The sequence below is a fragment of the Lycorma delicatula genome, chromosome 1, assembly GCF_047948215.1.
Source record: "Lycorma delicatula isolate Av1 chromosome 1, ASM4794821v1, whole genome shotgun sequence".
NCBI lineage: Eukaryota > Metazoa > Arthropoda > Insecta > Hemiptera > Fulgoridae > Lycorma > Lycorma delicatula.
In genome coordinates, this window is record NC_134455.1 from 133,834,416 (window position 1) to 133,855,808 (window position 21,393).

General features: G+C 32.5%; 1 protein-coding gene across 1 annotated transcript in view; it reads left to right on the forward strand.

The window, feature by feature from the left end:
- LOC142317645 (calaxin-like) overlaps window positions 1–20,276 on the forward strand; it is a 56,750-nt gene extending 36,474 nt beyond the window's left edge. Inside the window, exons 3-4 of the mRNA XM_075354201.1 lie at window positions 6,113–6,366; window positions 20,057–20,276. Of these exons, the coding sequence (XP_075210316.1) occupies window positions 6,113–6,366; window positions 20,057–20,276 (474 nt within the window). The remainder of the gene's footprint in view (window positions 1–6,112; window positions 6,367–20,056) is intronic.
- Window positions 20,277–21,393: the final 1,117 nt, after the last annotated feature.

A 21,393-nucleotide genomic window follows, 5' to 3' on the forward strand; every position in this document is an offset into this window, starting at 1 on the left:
TGCTAAATTTTTTTTTATCGTGTTTTTTGTTTGTTTAATAAAATACAGATGTTTTAGCTGTTAAATATAATTCAAAGAAATTTGGTCGTTGTGTTTGACAGCGGCCATCTTGCATTGATCTGATTGGTTTTCCTTTGTTTACATTTCCAAATTAAAAATGTACAAATTAAAAATAGATAGATAGATTTATTAAAAATAGATGAAAACAATCTTTGATGCGGGTTATATATCGTGCTAAAATTTCAGCTCAATCGGTGCAGAACATTTTGAGTTTTTGAAACCGTACACAAACGAACTTAACATTTTTACATATATAGATATACACATGGAAAAAGCCAGTTGATACAGCAAGGTATCTAATAGATTATATCATGGTAAAGCATAGATTTAGAAATCAGCTCGTCGAGTGCAAAGCTTACCCTGAGGCAGACATTGATAGCGACCATAATTTAGTAATAGCGAAATGCAGATTGGGGTTTAAAATTCTGAAGAAAAGGTGTCAGATGAATCGGTGGAATTTAGAGAAGATTGAAGAAGAGGAGGTAAAGAAGATTTTTGAGGAGGACATCGCAAGAGGTCTGAGTAAAAAAGATAAGGTAGAAAATGTAGAAGAAGAATGGGAGAATGTTAAAAAGGAAATTCTTAAATCAGCAGAAGCAAACTTAGGCGGAATAAAGAGAACTAGTAGAAAACCTTGGATTTCAGAGGATATATTGCAGCTGATGAATGAATGTAGAAAATATAAAAATGCTAGTGATGAAAAAGGTAAAATAAACTATCGACAATTAAGAAATACTATAAAAAGGAAGTGCAAACTAGCGAAAGAAGAGTGGATTAAAGAAAGGTTTTCAGAAGTAGAAAGAAAAATGAACATTGGTAAAATAACGGAGCATACAGGAAAGTTAAGGAAAATTTTTGGGTAAATAAATTACAATCTAATCGTGTGTTAAACAAAGATGGTATTCCGATTTATAGTACGAAAGGAAAGGTCGATAGGTGGGTGGAATATGAAGAGTTATAGGGAGGAAATGAATTAGAAAATGGTGTTACAGAGGAAGAAGAGGAAGTCGAAGAGGATGAAAGGGAAGAAAGATTACTGAAATCTGAATTTAAGAAAGCATTAAAAGATTTGAATGGCATAAAGGCTCCTTAAATAGACGAAATACCTGCAGAATTACTGCCCAGTGCAGGTTTGGAAGCGACTGATAGATTATACAAACTGGTGTGTAATATTTATGAAAAAGGGAAAGTTCCGTCAGACTTCAAAAAGAGTGTTATAGTCATGATACCAAATACCAAATACTTCCTACCAAATGTAGGAGCAGATGTGAAGAATACAGAAAAATTATCTTAACTAGTCATGCATCAAAACATTTAATTAGAATTTGTACAGAAAAATTGAGAGGAGACTGGAAGAAGTGTTAGGAGAGGACCAATTTGGTTTCAGTACAAGGGAAGCAATTTAAGCGCTCAGATTAATAGTAGAAGGAAGATTAAAGAAAAATAAACCAACATACATGGCATTTATAGACCTATAAAAGGCATTCGATAACGTAGACTGGAATAAAATGTTCAGCATTTTAAAAAAATTAGGGTTCAAATACAGAGATAGAAGAACAATTGCTAACATGTACAGGAACCAAACAGCAACAGTAATAATTGAAGAACATAAGAAAGAAGCCGTAATAAGAAAGGGAGTCCGACAAGGATGTTCCCTATCCCCGTTACTTTTTAATCTTTACATGGAACTAGCAGTAAATGATGTTAAAGAACAATTTAGATTCGGAGTAACAGTACAAGGTGAAAAGATAAAGATGCTACGATTTTCTGATAATTTAGTAATTCTAGCGAAGAGTAAAAAAGATTTACAAGAAACAATGAACGGCATGGATGAAGTCCTACGCAAGAACTACCGCATTAAAAACAAACAAGAACAAAACGAAAGTAATGAAAGTACTAGAAAAAACGAAGATGAACCACTGAATGTGAAAATAGGAAGAGAAAGATTATGGAGGTAGAAGAATGTTAGGGATGTAGGATGTAGGGGGTATACTGAAATGGAACGACTAGCTCTAGATAGAGAATCTTGGAGAGTTGCATCAAACCAGTCAAATGACTGAACACAAAAAAAAATATAAACTTTTGAGCTGACAGTGGTTTTGCGGTCTCGGGGAAGTGAAACGCGAACATATGTCGATATATTTCGGAAGTCAAATCATTTATGCATTACAATAGATAGCTTTCTTATGAAATTTACCTAATACTGTAAGAGATATCTTATTGAATGTAGATAATAAAAAACTTGATCTGGGCAACTCATGACTTCCTTGTACGCCTATTAAATTATATTTACAAATTGTTTTAAAATGAAATATACATAAAACTTTATTTCAGTAAAACCTGATATTTTTTCATTTTTTATTGTAATTATTGAATTATTATTAATTGTAGTTTTTTTTTACAATCACAGGTTAATTATTAATAAATCAGTATATTTAAATTAAAAAAAAAAGTTAAAAGAAAGTAGATGAAGTTTGATTCGAACCGGTGTGCCTTCACCTTATAAGATCCAAATATGTCATTAATTAAAATTTTATTTGGCTATAACTATGGAACCAATGAAAATAACTCTTCTGATATGTCGTTGAAAAGTTCTCAAAGAGGGCTTATTACTACAATTAAGAAAAACTCCAAAATCCAAAATTTTTAGATTTTGGACTTTTTTGGACACTTCTGGATCCAGTCGATTTCAATCAAAAGGGGAGGTACACAAGTAGATGTCACAACAATCTTAAATCGAAAATTTCAACATCCTAAGGCTAATAATTTTTGAGTTATACGAGATGCACACGTCGTACGAACAGAGGTCACGCCGAAACTAGTCAAAATGGATTCAGGGATGGTCAAAATGGACATTTGCGTTGAAATACGAAACCGAAATTTTTCGTGATCACAATACTTCCTTTACTTTGTACAAGGTCTAAATATATATATATATATATATATATATATATATATATATATATATATATATATATATATATATATTCATTTTTTACCGGAATTTGTTGTCATCTTTTTTAAATTAAAAAAACATGACTTTAAATCATACTTTTCTGCAAAAAAAAAATTATTTTGCTTGGAAGTTTTTTAATTTATCTTATTTCATTATTGCTTGAAATTCCATTCTCGATATAAAAAAGTCTTATTCATAGCGACATATCTGGTTCTACAATAGATTTTATATAAAAAGCAAATACATAGTTTCTTCTATTAAGTATTTCTTTTTTTACAGTATACTGTAATTATTTCCACTAGGTATTATGACATTCATTTAAATTATTTAATCATAGATAGCTGTAATAACTTTCTCATTTTATACAAAAATATAATTGAAGTTACAACACAATTCAAGTGAATCTATCCGTAAACCTGTTTATAACAAAACATTTTTATTATTATCGATTTTTGCTCTTAAGGACAGTGTGCTTGAACTTGAATGTTTCATGATTATGCGATCCTAAGTTATTTTCAACTTATTTTTATCTTCCCAAAATCTCTTCATTCTTTGACTGTATTCCTGTTTCCTTTCTTCTAGTCACTTTACTCCTGTTTTCTTCTTTTCCTTCACTACAAATTTCTTGCTCATAATTTTGTTTCTAACATTTTTTCTTTCTCCCATCATTTCCTTCTTGATCCTTGCTCGTGTTTCATGATGGTCCTCTTCTATTTTGTGATGCTAGTTAGTTTTCCTGATTGAGCAGTTCACTACACATTCTCTTCGTGAGTCTGTTACTGTTCATTCGCTATATGTGGTAGTAAAATGTAAGTCTACGTTTTCTGATTATGGTTGATATCTTCATTCGTATGCCATCTTTATGTACTGCTCCAAAGATTTTTCTAAGTACTTTTCATTCTATTCTGATGCTCCAATTGTGGTAGTCTCTGAGGTGTACTGTACCTCCAGTAGCAGAACTGACAGAATTTTGCCTGACTCGAAATACTTCGCTTGTTATACTGCAATCATGTAAGTTTGCTTACTGATGTTTATCTATTCTTTCCATGATGGATGTCTTGTCTGATCCTCCCATTTGTCTATTATTCCCCGAGTATTTGAATTTTTCAGCTCTCCTTATGTTTCCGTATTTTGTGCGTTTGATTTTACTTCCTTGTACGAAGTAAAGGAAGTGTTGTGATCGCGAAAAATTTCGGTTTTCAGATCTCAACGGAAATATCCATTCTGACCAACCCTGAACCAATTTTGACTAGTTTCGGCGTGACGTCTGTACGTACGTATGTATCTTGTATAACTCAAAAACGAACATAGGATGTTGATATTTTGGATTTAGGACTGTTGTAACATCTAGTTGTGCATCTCCTTTTTTGATTTCAATCGACTGAACCATAAGTGTCAAAAAAGCCCGAAATTTAAAAAGAATTTAGATTTTAGATTTTTCTTAACTGCAGTAATAAGCCCTCATTGAGAGCTTTTCAACGATATATCACAAGTGGTATAGCCAAATAGAATTTTAATTAATGAAATATTTTGATCTTACAAGGAGAACGCCCATCGGTTCGAATCCGACTTTATCTCCTTTTTTTAATTGAAATATATTGATTTATTAATAAATTATTAACCTCTGATTGTAAAAACATTTTTACGATAAATAATAATTCAGTAATAAGAATAAAAAAAAAGAAAAAATATTAGAAGTTATTAATGAAATAAAATTTTATGTGCTTTTCACTTTAAAAGAATGTGAATGTGTAATTTTATAGGCTTACTCGGAAGTCATGTAGTGTCCACATCAGAATTTTATAATTTCTTTCTTGTTTTCCAATCTTATGAAATTTCATAAGTTTCGCATATTTTATTTTATCGTTTCTTTAGCAAAATTATTATTTACTGCATTAAAATTATTAAATAATAAAATATTTGAACATGTTCTTAAATAAAATCACGCTACTTCAATTTATAAAATTTAACAGAAAGAAATATTAATTAATGAGATATTTGGATTTTACAAGGGGAACAAACATCGGTTCGAATCAGATTTCATTTCCTTTTTTTTTAATTTAAATATATTGATTTATTAATAATTATTAACCTCTGGTAAAAAAAGTTTTACAATAAATAATAATACAATAATAAAAAAATACAAAAAAATTCCTTTCCTTTTTTTATTAATGTTAATATTAATATTAGTTAAATAAAAGCTTTTTTAAAAAATAATTTTGTATGTGTAATAAATATATTTTTGTATTTTTTTTTAAGATTAAAAAAAAAGTAAAAATATTTATTTTTACACATCGAAGTTACATACGTGTACCAAATTTCAATCATTTTCATACGATAGTTTATGAGAGATGAAAATTTTCAACTAAATGCAAGAATTTAGCGTAGGGGTAGTGCGTGGGTGCGTGGGGGTGGGTCATATCAAATTCCGACACCGTAGTGCTGTATTGTCATCTAAGTTACATACGTGTACCAAATTTCATTGATTTTCATACGATAGATAAAAAGATATAGCAGTTGCATGATTTGACTATTCCTAAAGCTAGTTAAATAAAAGCTTTTAAATAAATAAAAAATTGAAAAATATGTAAAGTTGTTAATGAAATAAACATTTACGTACTTTTCAATTAAAAAAAATATGTATATGTAATTTAATATGTGTACTAGGAAGTCATGTGGTGTTCAAATCAGATTTCTTGATCAGATATTCATTCATTGGATAAAAGTTTGTCAAAATCAATGTCAATATTCAAATTTTTTTTCGTCCTGATGATTTCGCTACATAAGCTTGAAATTTTTGCGTGGGTAATTGAATTTTCTAGCGTATAAAAACGCCAATCCTGATCTGGATTTGAATCCTGGTTCTTTGGATGAAAGGCCGGGATGCTACCGGTCCGCAACGAAGATCGGAAAAATCAAAATATTTATTATAGAACACAAGTATATTTAAAAAGGTTACGTAGACAAAAAAAAATCCCGTGTATATTTGAACTCTTCAAATAATTCTCGTTTTATTATGCGTTAATTTTTAATTTATTTTTTTTAATGTTACTTTTTATGTTTATTTGTTATTATAAAATTTTTTATTTATTTCAGGGTGTGGATCGAATCGTTTTCAGAGAACTTCTTCATAATACATTCGATGTTATTACCGAAGAGGTTTTAATGGATAGAATATTTTGTGCATTCGATAAAAATAATTTTGGTGTAATTCGTTTAGAAGATTGGATAATCGGTTTATCAACTTTTCTTCGTGGAACATTTGAAGAAAGAACTTCTTTTGCTTTCTTTGTATATGATCTCAATAATGATGGATACATAACACGTGAAGAAATGTTCCATTTACTTAAGTAAATCAATTATTTTCTTAAATATATAATTTAGATGTATGACTTATGGGTAATTTTTGGAATAACACAGCCCAAAAAATATAATTATAACTATAATTTGTATATTTAATGTTAATTAGACGAGATTAACGAACTAAGCGAGCGTAGATGGATAGGTTATGTATGGATAGGTTATGTATGGTAGGTATGATGGATAGGTACGTATGATTCGTCAGTACACGGTATCGAATACGAATCGTATGTACATCAACATAATCTAATCAAACATAACCTTCGCTCGTTTCGCTCTCTAACCTCGTCTAACTAACGTTAAATATATAAAGTAAATACAATCAAATAATATGCCTAAACAGTGATTATCAATCTTTATACCCCTCACGACACCCACAAAGTAAAAATATTATATTAATATTTCACGATCTCCCAACCCAATGAAACGTAGTTAAAACTATTAAGTTGTGTTGATAGCGATGGGTATACATACATATATGAAGTATACAAAAAAGAAAAATTAATAGGTTCCAACTTGATGTGTACATGCTTCTTGTAATTTCGCCTGCTTGCATAATATTTGCTCTAAGAGCGTCATGTTCGAACATGCATATGATACGTTTTATCAAGTCATGCTCTCAGTAGTATAAAAGAGGCGAAAGCGATTGCAGAACGTCAGTTCAGTTTTGAATGCGAAGCGTGCATTTGGTGCCTATATTTAAATTTGTAAAAGTGTAGTTTCATTGAAAATAAGAATAATTGAGGTTTCGGTTTTTAATGTGCGGACAAACGAGGTTACTTTGCTTTTTTTAAATTAGATTCTTATTGGTTTGCTTGGCATTTCTTCCCCCATTACCTCATTCGGTCGCCCTAAAACATAAGACCGAATTTTTCTACCACAAACGGCTATTGAGCCTCGAAACACTTTAGCGACCAGTGTCCTAAATAGCTCCTAGAGCTTACTTAACAATGTGAGCGGACTAAGCGTGGTGTCATACACCACCGGCTTACGTGTCCCAACCGCTCACTTGTTATATATTTACTAAAATGGGTAGGTGCACCCCGTCAACTACTAAAATATATGTGACATCCATAAATCAAAATTTACTTCGTCTAGACAGCAATTCGCGGCCACGTCTAGGTCGCTGAATCCCAGCAAGTACCTGTCCACCTGTTAAAGCGCTTGAAGCCTTAATTGACTTGTGGTCAGCCATATATCTCTAGGTTAGCTTCCCACAGCAGTGCGGTAGGATTCTTTCCCTTAAATAAACTACTGATATCAGTTGAACAAAGCAACTGCATCAAGGAACTCTCATCCGGTCCGACAATGCGGCTCTCGCCATATTGACTCGGCCACCAAGTTGGCCGACTAGTCAAGGCTCTAGTCAAGGGGGGCCACCCTTGACCTCTAAGTTCCAGGGTGGCCTGGTCTCTGCCCCCCTCCCCAAAGAGCAGTGCAGTTAAACATCAGGTGTTCATTTGACCGGACCTCCCCGCAGACGTGCAGCTCATCAGCTGCCAGGCGGAACCGAAACAGATATTGGTTCAAATTAACATGGTTGGTGAGCACCTGGACACCCGTTGTCCTTACAAACGAACTCGAGGCATACTATCCCCCAGATCCCGTATAAACTTGTACAGGGATCTTTCCTTAGTCGTTAATTAAATTCTTATGCAAAGTGGAAAAAGTTGTGAAAAAGTGAGTCATCTACAATCAGTGCATAGATTGGTAAAAAAATCGGGTGGGGCTGTGTCGAGTCGAAATGCCGTTGGTTTAACGTGAAGCGTTATAGACCTTGGAGCTTTTTTCAAGCTTTCGCCTGATTTAAATCTTTTTCGAACCAAAGTCAATCACAAACGTGCAAGATATACCAAATGGATTGTTTTTAAATACCGTTTTGAAGCGTTTGTCCGCTGCATGACAATGATCCTGCATCGCATCAATTCGACTGAGGTTAATATCCATCAGCCCGTGGACGTTTTCAACAGATGTATAGGCGTTATCTTCACTCGTTATGTCCATCAGTTTGGGTAAAGCAGCGGTAGAGGTGATCGCGCCGTCGGCGTCGTTCACTGAGTGTGCTGAGCCAGCTTTGCGACGTTGCCTAAACAGTCTCGCTCGCTTGACACCAAACATTGGGGTACCTGCGCGTGCTCCATGACCACCCCTTTCCAACGATACGCGTAATTTATATTTCCAGTTGGCTTTTGCGCGGGCTAAGGCTGACGTATTGAATTTTTATACTTTTTTATACGTTTCTTTAATTTTTTACATATAAATATCATCCAAAATACAGTAATTATTACTTAAATTGATCTATATTGACAAACTCTAAACATAAACACGCGAATCACCGCGCTATCACGTAAAAGTCGTGAGCTACACTGAATGATAATGAGCGAGAGCATCAGTTTTGGCCGATCTACGCTATGACCACTCCCCGCCCACCCGTTCGCAGTGACAAAAATTCAAAGTCGTATTGGGGATTTGACCATGTAAGTTATAAAATAATACCGCATGTACGTTCTGAGACTAATAGTTACGGAGTTATTAAGGCAGGACGATATAAATCTTTTTTTTACGCTACAAATTTCTGTTCCCGTATTTTTCGGTGTGATTTTAAAGATGTTTCACGTCAAAAGACAAGATTGTAGAATGATAGTTATTTAATTATGGTTTTACCTAATTGAATCGAAATCCACATTGGGTTGTTTGCTTTCACGTCCTCTGCAACGAAAGCACGAAGGCATTAAAGTTAATTCCACACTTGGAATCTAAACATCCGAAACGTAAAAGCCAACCCTTGATATTTTTCGAAAGAAAATAACATACTTTGAGAAATCAGCAGCAAGCTTCTATTTGTAAATCAAGTCACACTGATTAAAGTACACTTGAAGCGTATTATCTCGTAACATTAAAAGTAGGTAAGATGTCCAAACCTCACACAATCTCAGTAAACCTCATATTGCCCGGTGCAGTTGATATGGTCAGTGCTTCAATAGGCGGGGAAGAAGCAAAAACATTCCGCTTTCTAACGACACAGTGTCAAGGCGAATCGATTACATGGCTAGCGATAATGGCGATCAGATAATTTAGCAAGTGAGTTCAAGTGAATTTTTAATATTCAATCTGATGAATCAACAGATGTGGCAAACATTTCTCAGTTTTTATATTTTGTGAAATATGAATGTAATAGAAAGAGGTCAATAAATTTTGCAAATCAATACCTGATCTTGCATCAGAAGAATGTCTTTTTGATGTTTTTTTATGAAGCTACTAAAACAATGTTCAGCATTTTAAAATAATTAGGGTTCAAACACAGAGATAGAAGAACAATTGCTAACATTTACAGGAACCAAACAGCAACAGTAATAATTGAAGAACATAAGAAAGAAGCCGTAATAAAAAAATAAGTCCGACAAGGATGTTCCCTATCCCCGTTACTTTTTAATCATTACATAGAACTAGCAGTTAATGATATTAAAGAACAATTTAGATCCTGAGTAACAGTACAACGTGAAAAGTTAAGATGCTACGATTTGCTGATGATATAGTAATTCTAGCCGAGAGTGAAAAAGATTTAGAAGAAATAACAAACGGCATGGATGAAATCCTACTCAAGAACTACCGCATGAAAATAAACAAGAACAAAACGAAAGTAATGAAATGTAGTAGAAATAACGAAGGTGGACCACTGAATATATAAATAGGAAGAGAAAAGATTACGGAGGTAGAAGAATTTCGTTATTTGGAAAGTAGGATTACTAAAGATGGACAAATGAAGAGGTGTTTCCGCAAATCGATGAAGAAAGAAGCATATGGAAAAATATAGTTAAAAGAAGAGACAGACAGGCCACATATTAAGGCATCCGGGGGGCTTTAATATGGGAGAGACAGATAGTTGGGAAAAATTGTACAGGCAGGCAAAGTTTAGAATATGTAAAACAAATTGTTAGGGATGTAGAATGTAGGGGGTATACCGAAATGATATATAGGTGATCTATGATAATAGGTAGGGAATGCTGGAGAGCTACATCAAACTAGTCAAATGACTGAACACAAAAAAAAAGCTATAACATACGTTGGGCAATACGTATGGTGATAATGCAAAGGCGATTAAAGGAAGGAACAGTTAATTTTTGAAAATATTAAAAGATCATCTTATACGAAAGGCGTAATGAACGCCTGCTTCCTTCAGAGATATGGTGTTACCAAAAAAAATAATTCGGAAAATCTCAAACATATTCTTTGTTTAAATGTGTAAAATGGTTCATTTTATTACAATTTGACAATTACAGAATAGGTTGTTTGCTCAACTTAAAATTGCGAGATGAATTAATAGTATTTTTATAGGATAAATAAATGCCATTCTCAATATTTTTACAGAATAATGAGTATATATTGCTGTTGGCTTACTTAGTTGATGTATTTTCGCATTTAAACGAATTAAAAGTGAATTTACAAGAATGTGATAAAAACATTTTATTAATGACAGACAAAGTTCATACTTCCATTAAAAAGGATAAATTATTATATCTGGATTATTCGCCTTCAAAGCAAAAATTTTGGTATGTTTTCATTTACTGTTTATATAGCATAAAGATGCATTTTCATGAGCTAAAATTTTCTGTTGAAGTAGTATTTCTCGGAATATAAAAATGATTTCTCAAAGGGATGGGTACTGATCCGTTTAGTGAAAATGCTGTAGCAGCTGCTAAGTTGCCAGTTCAGATTCATGAACATTTCATCGATATGTCTGTCGACAAAACTTTAGAACTAAAATTCACATATGAAGATTTAAATAAGTTTTAGCTTGATCGTCGAAGTGAATAAAGAAATTTAGTTGCAAAAGCATTGAAAATATTAATCCCTTTCGCCAAGTCTTACCTCTGTAAAACTGGTTTTTTGTTTATGACTGCGCTAAAAACTAAATGTAGGAATCGTCTTTTATCACTTGAAAACAAGTTGCTTTTGTGTTTTTCCAACATAGATCGATGTATAGAGAAACTTTTAAATGAAAACCAAATATAAAAAATCTCATTAATTTATTTTCTTTAGTAACATATTTAAAAAACATTATTTTTTTATCATAAAATCATTTCATTGTTGTTTACATGTAAAGTTGTAGGCTAATTTCGCGACCCCCTTTCATATTACTATGACGCCCCTGGGGGTCGTGACCTCAGGTTGAAAAACGCTAACCCACCATGTAGATCTAGAGTGAAACCCGTCTTCACAATCAGCTGATTTCGAAGTCGAGAGTTCCAGCGTTCAAATCCTAGTAAAAGCAGTTACTTTTATACGGATTTGAATAATAGATCGTGGATGCCGGTGTTTTTTTGGTGGTTGGGTTTCAATTAACCACACATCTCAGGAATGGTCGATTTTTTGCTAATTTTAAAAGTTTATTACCAAGATTCTTACCATATATTAATGTGATTCCTCTGTCCAAACTTGAGATATAAATTTTTATATAAAAATAACAAAATGGCGGACAGGGTGAGAAAGAAGGAGAAATTGCCATTTTTCGTAAGGATATTTTTTGCTTAGTTTTACAAGTCGAATCCGAAAAATACAGCCACCCTCACTATTTTAAAAACAATCCGTATGTATATATATATATATATATATATCTTACAAGGATGTATTTTTGCAACATAATATTCTCCGTAGATTTATGATTTGTTGAATTATGCAATATATTGAGATAATACCTAAATATCTGACCCTAATAGACTTGTTTTCCTTGCACATATATTCAATTACTCCTTTTTCCAGTGACGTATGTCATGTCTTTTATAGCATAACTTTTAATATCTATTATTTATAACATTTTCTCTCTTTAATTAAGCTTTTTCCTTATAAAATAAATAAAAATCCTAAGAAATGTAGTTTTATTGAATACAAATTGGTACAATTTTTTTCAAGGTAATATATACTTACACATTATCCTTGTTAGTAATGAAAATAAATTATAATTATTTTGCAAACTATCCGACAAATAATAACCCTAATACATGATATTATTTATTATGATCGTGGCGATACCCTGCAGTATTAAGGAAAGAAAAATCTCTCTGGTAACGACAGTTTACTCGTGTCATATAAAGACATAACTTTACCATCCAATGAATTATCATGTATACGTCATTTATTTTGTTTTTTATCTCGGAAGAAAATGAAAATTTTTCGAAAAAGATTTCCGGGGTTCAAGAACAAATATAGTATTTATTTTGCAGAACTCAACAATGCTTTATGGAAAATCTTGAAACGACAACAATTAAATTTTAGTTTATATATTTTTTATTAGATAGGAGCCACATTAGACTGTTGCACAGGCCAAGCTGTTATGGGTCCGGATTTCAGTATCATGGTGTCGGCACAAGAGAAAGCACATTGCGTGTACCGGTTCAGAAAAACAAAATCAGTGACAGTCACTGATACTAAGAAATTATACTCTCGTGTATCGTAAAAATTCATCGAGAGTAACAAAAGAAAAAATCTGATGTGGACACCACATGACTTCCTTGTACGCCTATTAAATTACATATACACATTTTTAAAAGTACATAAAATGTTATTTCACTAATAACTACTGATGTTTTTCATATTTTTTTTTATTATTATTGAATTATTATCTATTGAAAAAAATTTTTTACAATCACAGGTTAATAATTATTAATAAATCAATATATTAAAATTCAAAAAAAGAAAAAGAGAAAGAAAATGTTGCAAACCAAAAATAAATTAATGAAGAAATGTTAAAACGAGAGAAAGTTCATAAAGATTGAGAGAAGATGATAAATATAAACAGGAAGAAAAAGTTAAGGTCAAGGAAAGAATCAAAAAATAAAGAGGGTGATGAATATAAAGAGAAAGAAAATTTGAAAACTAGAGAACGTGTACACAAATTAAGATCAGAAGAATTATATCAAACCAAAGACGATTAAATGATTGGCAACATAAATGAAATGATGATAAACTTCGACTTAGGGAGAATATTGTCCGACAATATCAGAGGAGTAATGAACTAAAAGATAAGAATTTTTTGCAATATATTAAAGATCGGGCATGTATGCCTCAATGTATATTTTTCTTGTCAGGGTATATTTTTCAGTCAGTCTGTAGTTAACTTTAATGTAGATAAAATTAAGTAGAAATTCATGAATTATTAAATTAAACTGAACAGAAATTAAAATAGAAAATCCAAAAATAATACGATTCTAAATTAGAATTTTCAATTAATATTAAATAATCAGATGTTTCACCAAATCTATATATACACATTTTTAAAAGTACATTAAATCTTATTTCACTGATTTTTTTCATAATTGTTTTTTATTGTTATTATTGAATAATTATGTATTGTAAACATTTTTTACAATCACGGGTTAATAATTATTAATAAATAAATATATTTAAATAACAGTTAAAAAAAATAAATTAAAAAAAAAGAGATGAAGTCTGATTCGAACCGATGTGCTTTTCCTTGAAAGATCCAAATATTTCATTAATTAAAATTTTATTTATCTATAACTCTGGAGCCAATGAAGATAAGTACCACTTATCGTTAAAAAGCTCTCAAAGAGGGCGTATTACTGCAGTTAAAAAAAAGTCCAAAATCAAAATTTTGGGGATTATTGGACACTTTTGGTTCAGTCAATTACAATTAAAAAAAGAGGTGCAAAACTAGATGTTACAACAGTCCTAAATCTAAAATTTCAACATCCTACGGTTAATAATTTTGAGTTATGCGAGATACATACGTACGTACGTACAGAAGTCACGCTGAAACTAGTCAAAATGGATTCAGAGATGGTCAAAATGGATATTTCCGTTGAAATCTGAAAACCGAAATTTTTTCAGTCCTTTACTTCGTACAAGAAAGTAAAAATTCGTAAGTAGTGTGAACAGTTTATAGAAACCGAAATCGTTTTGATACTCACATGTAAGCCTAAAACAAATGCCCAAAACACAGAAAAAAATTCAATTTTCTTTCCAACGAAATCCAAAACGTTCACTTCATAATCTTAGTCGTCGAATAAAACTTCCTAAAAGTACTCGTTCCATGATGTTATTCGCAAGCGATTGGAAACGTTTAACCACAATTATTGCATGGAATTAATCCTAACGATAAGCTGTAAAAAGTTCAGTTTGTAATTATCATGATAGACTTCATTTTTGCTGATCGACCTGTAATGTAATTTATTTTCTAATGAAACAACATTCCATGTTTATAGCGTTGTAAATCACCAGATTTAACGACTTTGGAGCTCAAAATACCCACAGAAAATTATGGAATTCGTCAGCAACTGATCGAAAGTGAATATCTGGTTTGGGATCATGCATAATCGAATATTTGGGACATATTTTTCCCGTTTTCCTCTTTTTTCTTTTTTCTTTTTTCCATTTTCCCTTTCTTCTCTTTTTACCTTTATCGATTTCCCTTTTCCGATTTTTCCTTTTCTCCCTTTTACATCTTTTGTTACGTGTATTCGGACATGCTAAAAGAACTTTGTATTTCCGAAGATCGAAAATATAGTGGACCTAATTTTCCAACAGGATTGGTTCTGTGTAATGTACAATTAATGGGAACTGCTCTCATTGACAAGTTTTCAGAAGGCCAGATACGTAAAAATCGGTTGGCCACCGTGAAATACCAGTTTGATATCAATGGATATTTTCTTTTGGAACTACGTAAAAGAGATTATATACCAAGAAAAAATTCAGTCATTTTACCACCTGAGCCAAAGAGTAACATCACCGTGAAAGCCATTCTTGCAGATATGTTCGACAGATTGTGAAATGAGGCAAATTATCGGTTAAAAAAAAAAACCTTAAATTTGTAGTGTAATAAAATAAAATATATACATCTGTAATTATAAATATAATAAAGTAAATTTAATTAAAATAGACGGATTTCTTTTGTGGACATCCGGTACAATCACGTGTACATTATATGTAATACAGAAAACCAGTTCATAGTCATTTTTCAAGCTTGCTAACCTTCATACGAACACGTTGTATATAACGCAGATTGTATTGTGTAATTAAAATCATTTATCTGCCATATTATCTACTATTTTGATCTGCAGCAGAAGAGCTTTAAAGATTAAACAAATACTATGTACATTTTATGTCATTGTTTATAAAATATTTGTAATAAATAAACACGGAAATACTGTGCAAAAATCAATTATATAATTTATTTAGAACAATAATAAATAATAATAACAAATAGTAACCCCCACAGAAAGAAGTTGGAATAGTCAAATCAGAGGATCAAGGCGGACATAATCCTTTAGAAATGATTCTTCTACCGAAAAAATCCTGTAGCATCTCCATAGTAAAGCGAGGTGTATGGGAAGTGGCGCTGTCCTGTTGCAAACAGTAGGACTCGCTCATCCTCTTGCAGTAAGGCTATGAACTGTTGGATAATTTCTTGGCAGACAGCAGCATCCACAGTTTTTTATTAAAAAAAAGGATCCTATTATTCGTAGACTTGAAACCTCAGACCATATTCCTGGTTTTTGTGGGTATAGGAAAGATTCAAAGAAAATGTGCGAGTTTTCAGAACCCCAGGTATAAAAATAGTTCTAACTATTAACTTACCCACCAAGGTGAAAGCAAGCTTCATCTGTGAAAAATACTTGATCTAAAATTCCAATGTTCTCTCTAATGAAATTCTTGAGCCATTAACAGAAGAAAATCCTTTTAACATAATCAACATTATTAGTTAGCTAATGGTAATCCTACATTCAATACGGATAAAATTTCAGGAATCTTCTCATTGTAACGTGAGCTGAACATAGTGAAATGTTCTTTTCCCGGCTTAGTCTCTGCAAATATTTGAGGAGATCTTGTGACTTCCGCTTTAATGTCCTGTACGACCTGCATGATAAAAAGTGACCTGTGTCGGACACGTTTCTGGTCTAAAACCGAAATTTTTTAACTTCTAAATAACATTTTTCAATAGTACATCCTTTTAAAATATCTCCCTGAACTTTCGCTGATACACAACATGATATTTCATCTCTAAATAAGTTTCTATCATGAATACACGTTCTTCAACAGGTAACCGCATTTTAGAAAATAACAACACACGATTATGCATCAGATATAGATAATAGATATCATTTAATTATATATTAGATGGGTTTATTAATTTTCAAAAGGCGAGCATTATTAAAAACAGAGCTACCCATTGTCTCCACTGAAGAAGGAAAGCTAAGTAATTTTCTCAACGAATAATTTCCTTATAATTTTAAACAAAATTTTAATAAGTTTAAATATTAAAATAGTTATTAGAAGTTTTTCTGCGTTACTGGAAATTTCTTTGTGAAATATACCAGGATGTACAATATTATCTAATGGTATCACCATGGTATGTAATAAAAAAACTTCTACTGATTAGGTGAGATTCAGTTTTCTCCTTCTCAAGTATAGTTTAGGATGAAGTAAGAATTTTTACTTCCTTGTTCAAAGTAAAGGAAGTATTGTGATCTCGAAAAATTTCGGTTTTCAGATTTCAATGGAATTATACATTTTGACTATCCCTGAATCCATTTTGATTAGTTTTGTCGTGAGGTCTGTACGTACGTACGTATGTATCTCGCATAACTCAAAAACTGTTAGCTGAAGGATTTTGAAATTTTTGATTTAGGACTCTTGTAACATCTAGTTGTGCACCTCCCCGTTTGTCTGAAATCGACTTAACCAAAAGTGTTAAAAAAAGCCCAAAATCCCAAAATATCTGGATATTGGACTTTTTTTTTTAACTGCAGTAATAAGCCATCATTGAGAGCTTTTCAAGGATATCATAAGTGGTACTTACTTTCATTGGTTCCAGAGTTATAGCCAAGTGAAATTTCAATTAATTAAATATTTGGTTCTTATAAGGTGAAGGCACATCGCTTCGAATCAGTTTTCACCTCCTTCTTTTATTTTAATATATTGATTTATTAATAACTAGCAGACCCGGTAATGCTTCGCTATTCCTAGATTTGAGTATATATATATATATATATATTAAATGACCACAATTGAAAGCTTAATAAAACATTAACAAAATGAACATTACGGAACTTCACAAAATTTAACCTTTCGCTTTTTCCCTTTTACTCTTTATTCCCTTTCCCTCTTACTCTTTTCCTCCTTTTCCAATTTTATATTCCCTTTCCGCTACGCCTTTCCCTTTCACCCTTTTCCCCATTTCCTCTCCTTTTCCTTGCTTCCCATTTCTCTTTTCCCTTTTACCACATTTCTTGTTTATCCTTTCCCCTTTTCCCTTTCCATTTCCTTTTCCCGTTTTTCATTTTTCCAGTTTCCCCATTTTTTCATTTTTCCCTTCTTCCCTTTTACGTTTTTTAATTTTTCTCTTTTCCGATTTTTCCTTCACCTTTTTTCCACGCGCGTAAATCGGTCCAGTAGTTTTTTTAGTCTATAGCGGACACACATATCGGAAACACTGAAATTGAATCGTAAAATATTTTGTATAATGTTTTTGCTTTTACCTAGAAACAGATATCACTGTTTTTTTTTTTAAAAGCATGATTTACCTGTCACAGGTGTGACATCTTAGGTATGTAAATAGTTTTCTTTTGTCTTCAGTCATTTGATTGGTTTGATGCAGCTCTCCAAGATTTCCTATCTAGTGCTAGTCGTTTCATTTCGATATATTTCCTACGTCCTACATCCCTAACAATATTTTTTAGATATTCCAAACATTGTCTGCTCGTACAATTTTTCCCTTCTACCTGTCCCTCCAATATTAAGGCGATTATTCCAGTATGCCTTAATATATGGCCTATAAGTTTGTCTCTTCTTTTAACTATATTTTTTAAAATGCTTCTTTCTTTATAAATTTACCGCAACACCTCTTCATTTGTCACTTTATCCATCCATCTGTTTTTTTACATTCTCCTATAGCACCACATTTCAAAAGTTTCTAATCTTTTCTTCTCAGGTACTCCAATGTCCAAGTTTCACTCCAATTAAAGATACTTTCCAAACATATACTTTCAAAAATGTTTTCTTGACTTTTAAATTAATTTTTGAAGTAAACAAATTATATTTCTGACTGAAGGCTCGTTTCGCCTGTGCTATTCGTTATTTTATATCGCTCCAGCTTCGTCCATCTTTAGTAATTCTACTTCGTAAATAACAAAATTCTTCTACCTCCATAATCTTTTCTCCTCCTACTTTTACATTCAGTGGTCCATCTTCATTATTTCTACTACATTTCATTACTTTCGTTTTATTCTTGTTTATTTTCATGCGGTAGTTCTTGCGTAGAACTTCATTCATGCCCTAATCATCCACTAATTATGTCTGATCAATGGAAATCCTTCAACGAAATCAGAGAACCGCTAATAAAGAGTATGATCACCAAATAGTGATCGAAAAATAAGTGCTTATTTTTTCATCGATTTGCCGCAACACCTCTTCGTTTGTTCACCCATCTGATTTTTAACATTCTCCTATAGCACTTCATTTCAAAACCTTCTAATCTTTTCTTCTCAGGTACTCCGATCGTCCAAGTTTCACTTCCATATAAAGCTACGGTCCAAATATATACCTTCAAAAATATTTTCCTGAAGTTTAAATTAATTTTTGATGTAAACAAATTATCTTACTGACTGAAGGCTCGTTTCGCCTGTGCTATTCGGAATTTTATATCGCTCCTGCTTCATCCATCTTTAATAATTGCACTTCCCAAATAACAAAATTTTCTACCTCCATAATATTTTCTCTTCCTATTTTCATATTCAGTGGTCCATTTTCATTATTTCTACTACATTTCATTACTTTCGTTTTGTTCTTGTTTATTTTCATGAGGTAGTTCTTACGTAGGACTTCTTCCATGCCGTTCATTGTTTCTTTTAAATCTATTTTACTCTTAGAATTACTTCATCATCAGCAGATCGTAGCATCATTATCTTTTCCCCTTGTACTATTACTCCGGATCTAAATAGTTCTTTAACGTTATTAACTGCTAGTTCTATGTAAAGATTAAAAAGTAACGGGGATAGGGAACATCCTTGTCGGACTCCCTTTCTTATTACGGCTTCTTTCTTATGTTCTTCAATTATTACTGTTGCTGTTTGGTTCCTATAAATGTTAGCAATCGTTCTTCTATCTCTGTATTTGAACCCTAATTTTTTTTAAAATGCTGAACATTTTATTCCAGTCTGCGTTATCGAATGCCTTTTCTAGGTCTACAAATGTCAAGTGTTATATAAATATGATAATTTATATAAATAGTAGGTATACAAAAACACGCGCGTATTCGAATGCAACGTTATGTCATAATTTCTAAGCAATCGGTGAAAAACGTTCGGAGATTTAAGATTTTAAACAAACGAACATTTACAATTTTATTTTTAAAGATTATTCACCTTTAATTGTAAAAAAAAAAATTACGAAAGAGAATTCAATAATATCAATTTAAGAAAAATTATGAAAAAACAGCAAAAGTTATTGAAACAAAATTTTATGTACTTTTCATTAAAAAAAAAAAAATATGTGTATATGTAATTGAATAGACGTTCAAGGAAGTCACGTGGTGTACACATCAGAATATTTTTTTTATAATATAACACCAGTAAATATGTTTCAATAGTTATTTATTCAAATTTATATTTGAAAAATTATATACACGTACAAATATTAATTCTGTTTTGTATTTATATTTTGTAGAAACAGTTTAGTGAAGCCTCCACAAGAAGAAGATCCAGACGAGGGTGTTCGAGATTTAGTTGAATTAGCTTTAAGAAAAATGGACTGTGATCGAGATGGTAAAATATCTGCACGAGATTTCCATGAAGCCGTTTCTTCAGAACCGTTATTAATGGAGGCTTTTGGACAATGTCTTCCGACAGATAATTCTTGTCAAACATTTTTATCTACACTGTTGTGATATTATTTAACAACAGAGTATATATTATTATTGATATAACTAATTATAATATTACGAGGGTAAGTCAATTATTATCCACAATGTAGTTATTCATTTTATTGCAGTACAAATAGGAAACTTACATGTTCATCATTTTTCAACATAGTCCCCTTGCATTTCAACGCACTTGGTCCATCGTTGTACAAGCTTCCTGATGCCCTCATAAAATAAGGTTTTCGGTTGAGCTGTGAGCCAGGAATGCACAGCTTGTTTCACCGTTTCATCCGAGGTAAATCGATGGCCCCTTAATGCCTCTTATAGTGGACCAAACAAGTGGTAGTCAGAAGGGGCAAGATCAGGACTATACGGAGGATGAGCCGGTACTTCAAAGTCGAGTTTCTGGAGCGTTTCAGCAGTGTGGGCAGCAGTATGTGGACGGGCGTTGTCGTGCAACAACACAACATTTTTCGACAGCAGTCGGCGTTTTCTTCGAATTGCAGGCTTCAGCTTGGCAGTAAGTATCTCACTGTAACGCGCACTGTTTATGGTCGTGCCCCTTTCCTCAAAATGTTCCAGTACTGGACCTTGTGAGTCCCAAAAAACCGTAAGCGTCAGTTTTCCTGCGGAAGGTTGGGTCTTGAACCTTTGTTTGCAGGGCGAATTTGGATGTTTCCATTCCATACTCTGCCGTTTACTCTCCAGCTTGTAATGATGCATCTCTGTTTCGTCACCGGTAATGATAGTGATGATAGTTCTGTCTAAGATGTCCTGTTCGTTACCGTAGCGATCCAACTGTTTTTGGCAGATGTCCAAGCGCGTTTGTTTATGCAACTGTGTGAGTCGTTTTGGGAACCATCTTGCACAGACTTTATGAAACCCAAGTCTGTTGTGAGTGATTTCGTAGGCAGAATGGTGACTAATTCGCACACGATGTGCCACTTCGTCTGTCTAAGAAAATCACTTCATCTGTCTATCGTTTGTCTAAGAAAACCATGTCACGTGCACGATCAATGTTTTCCTCATATGTGGCGGTTAACGGCCATCCGGCTCCTTCATCGTGCGTACCACTTGTGCGACGTTTTGGAATTTTTCATTCCGTTCGTAGACACTCCGTTGCGGCAACATACTGTTCCCGTAC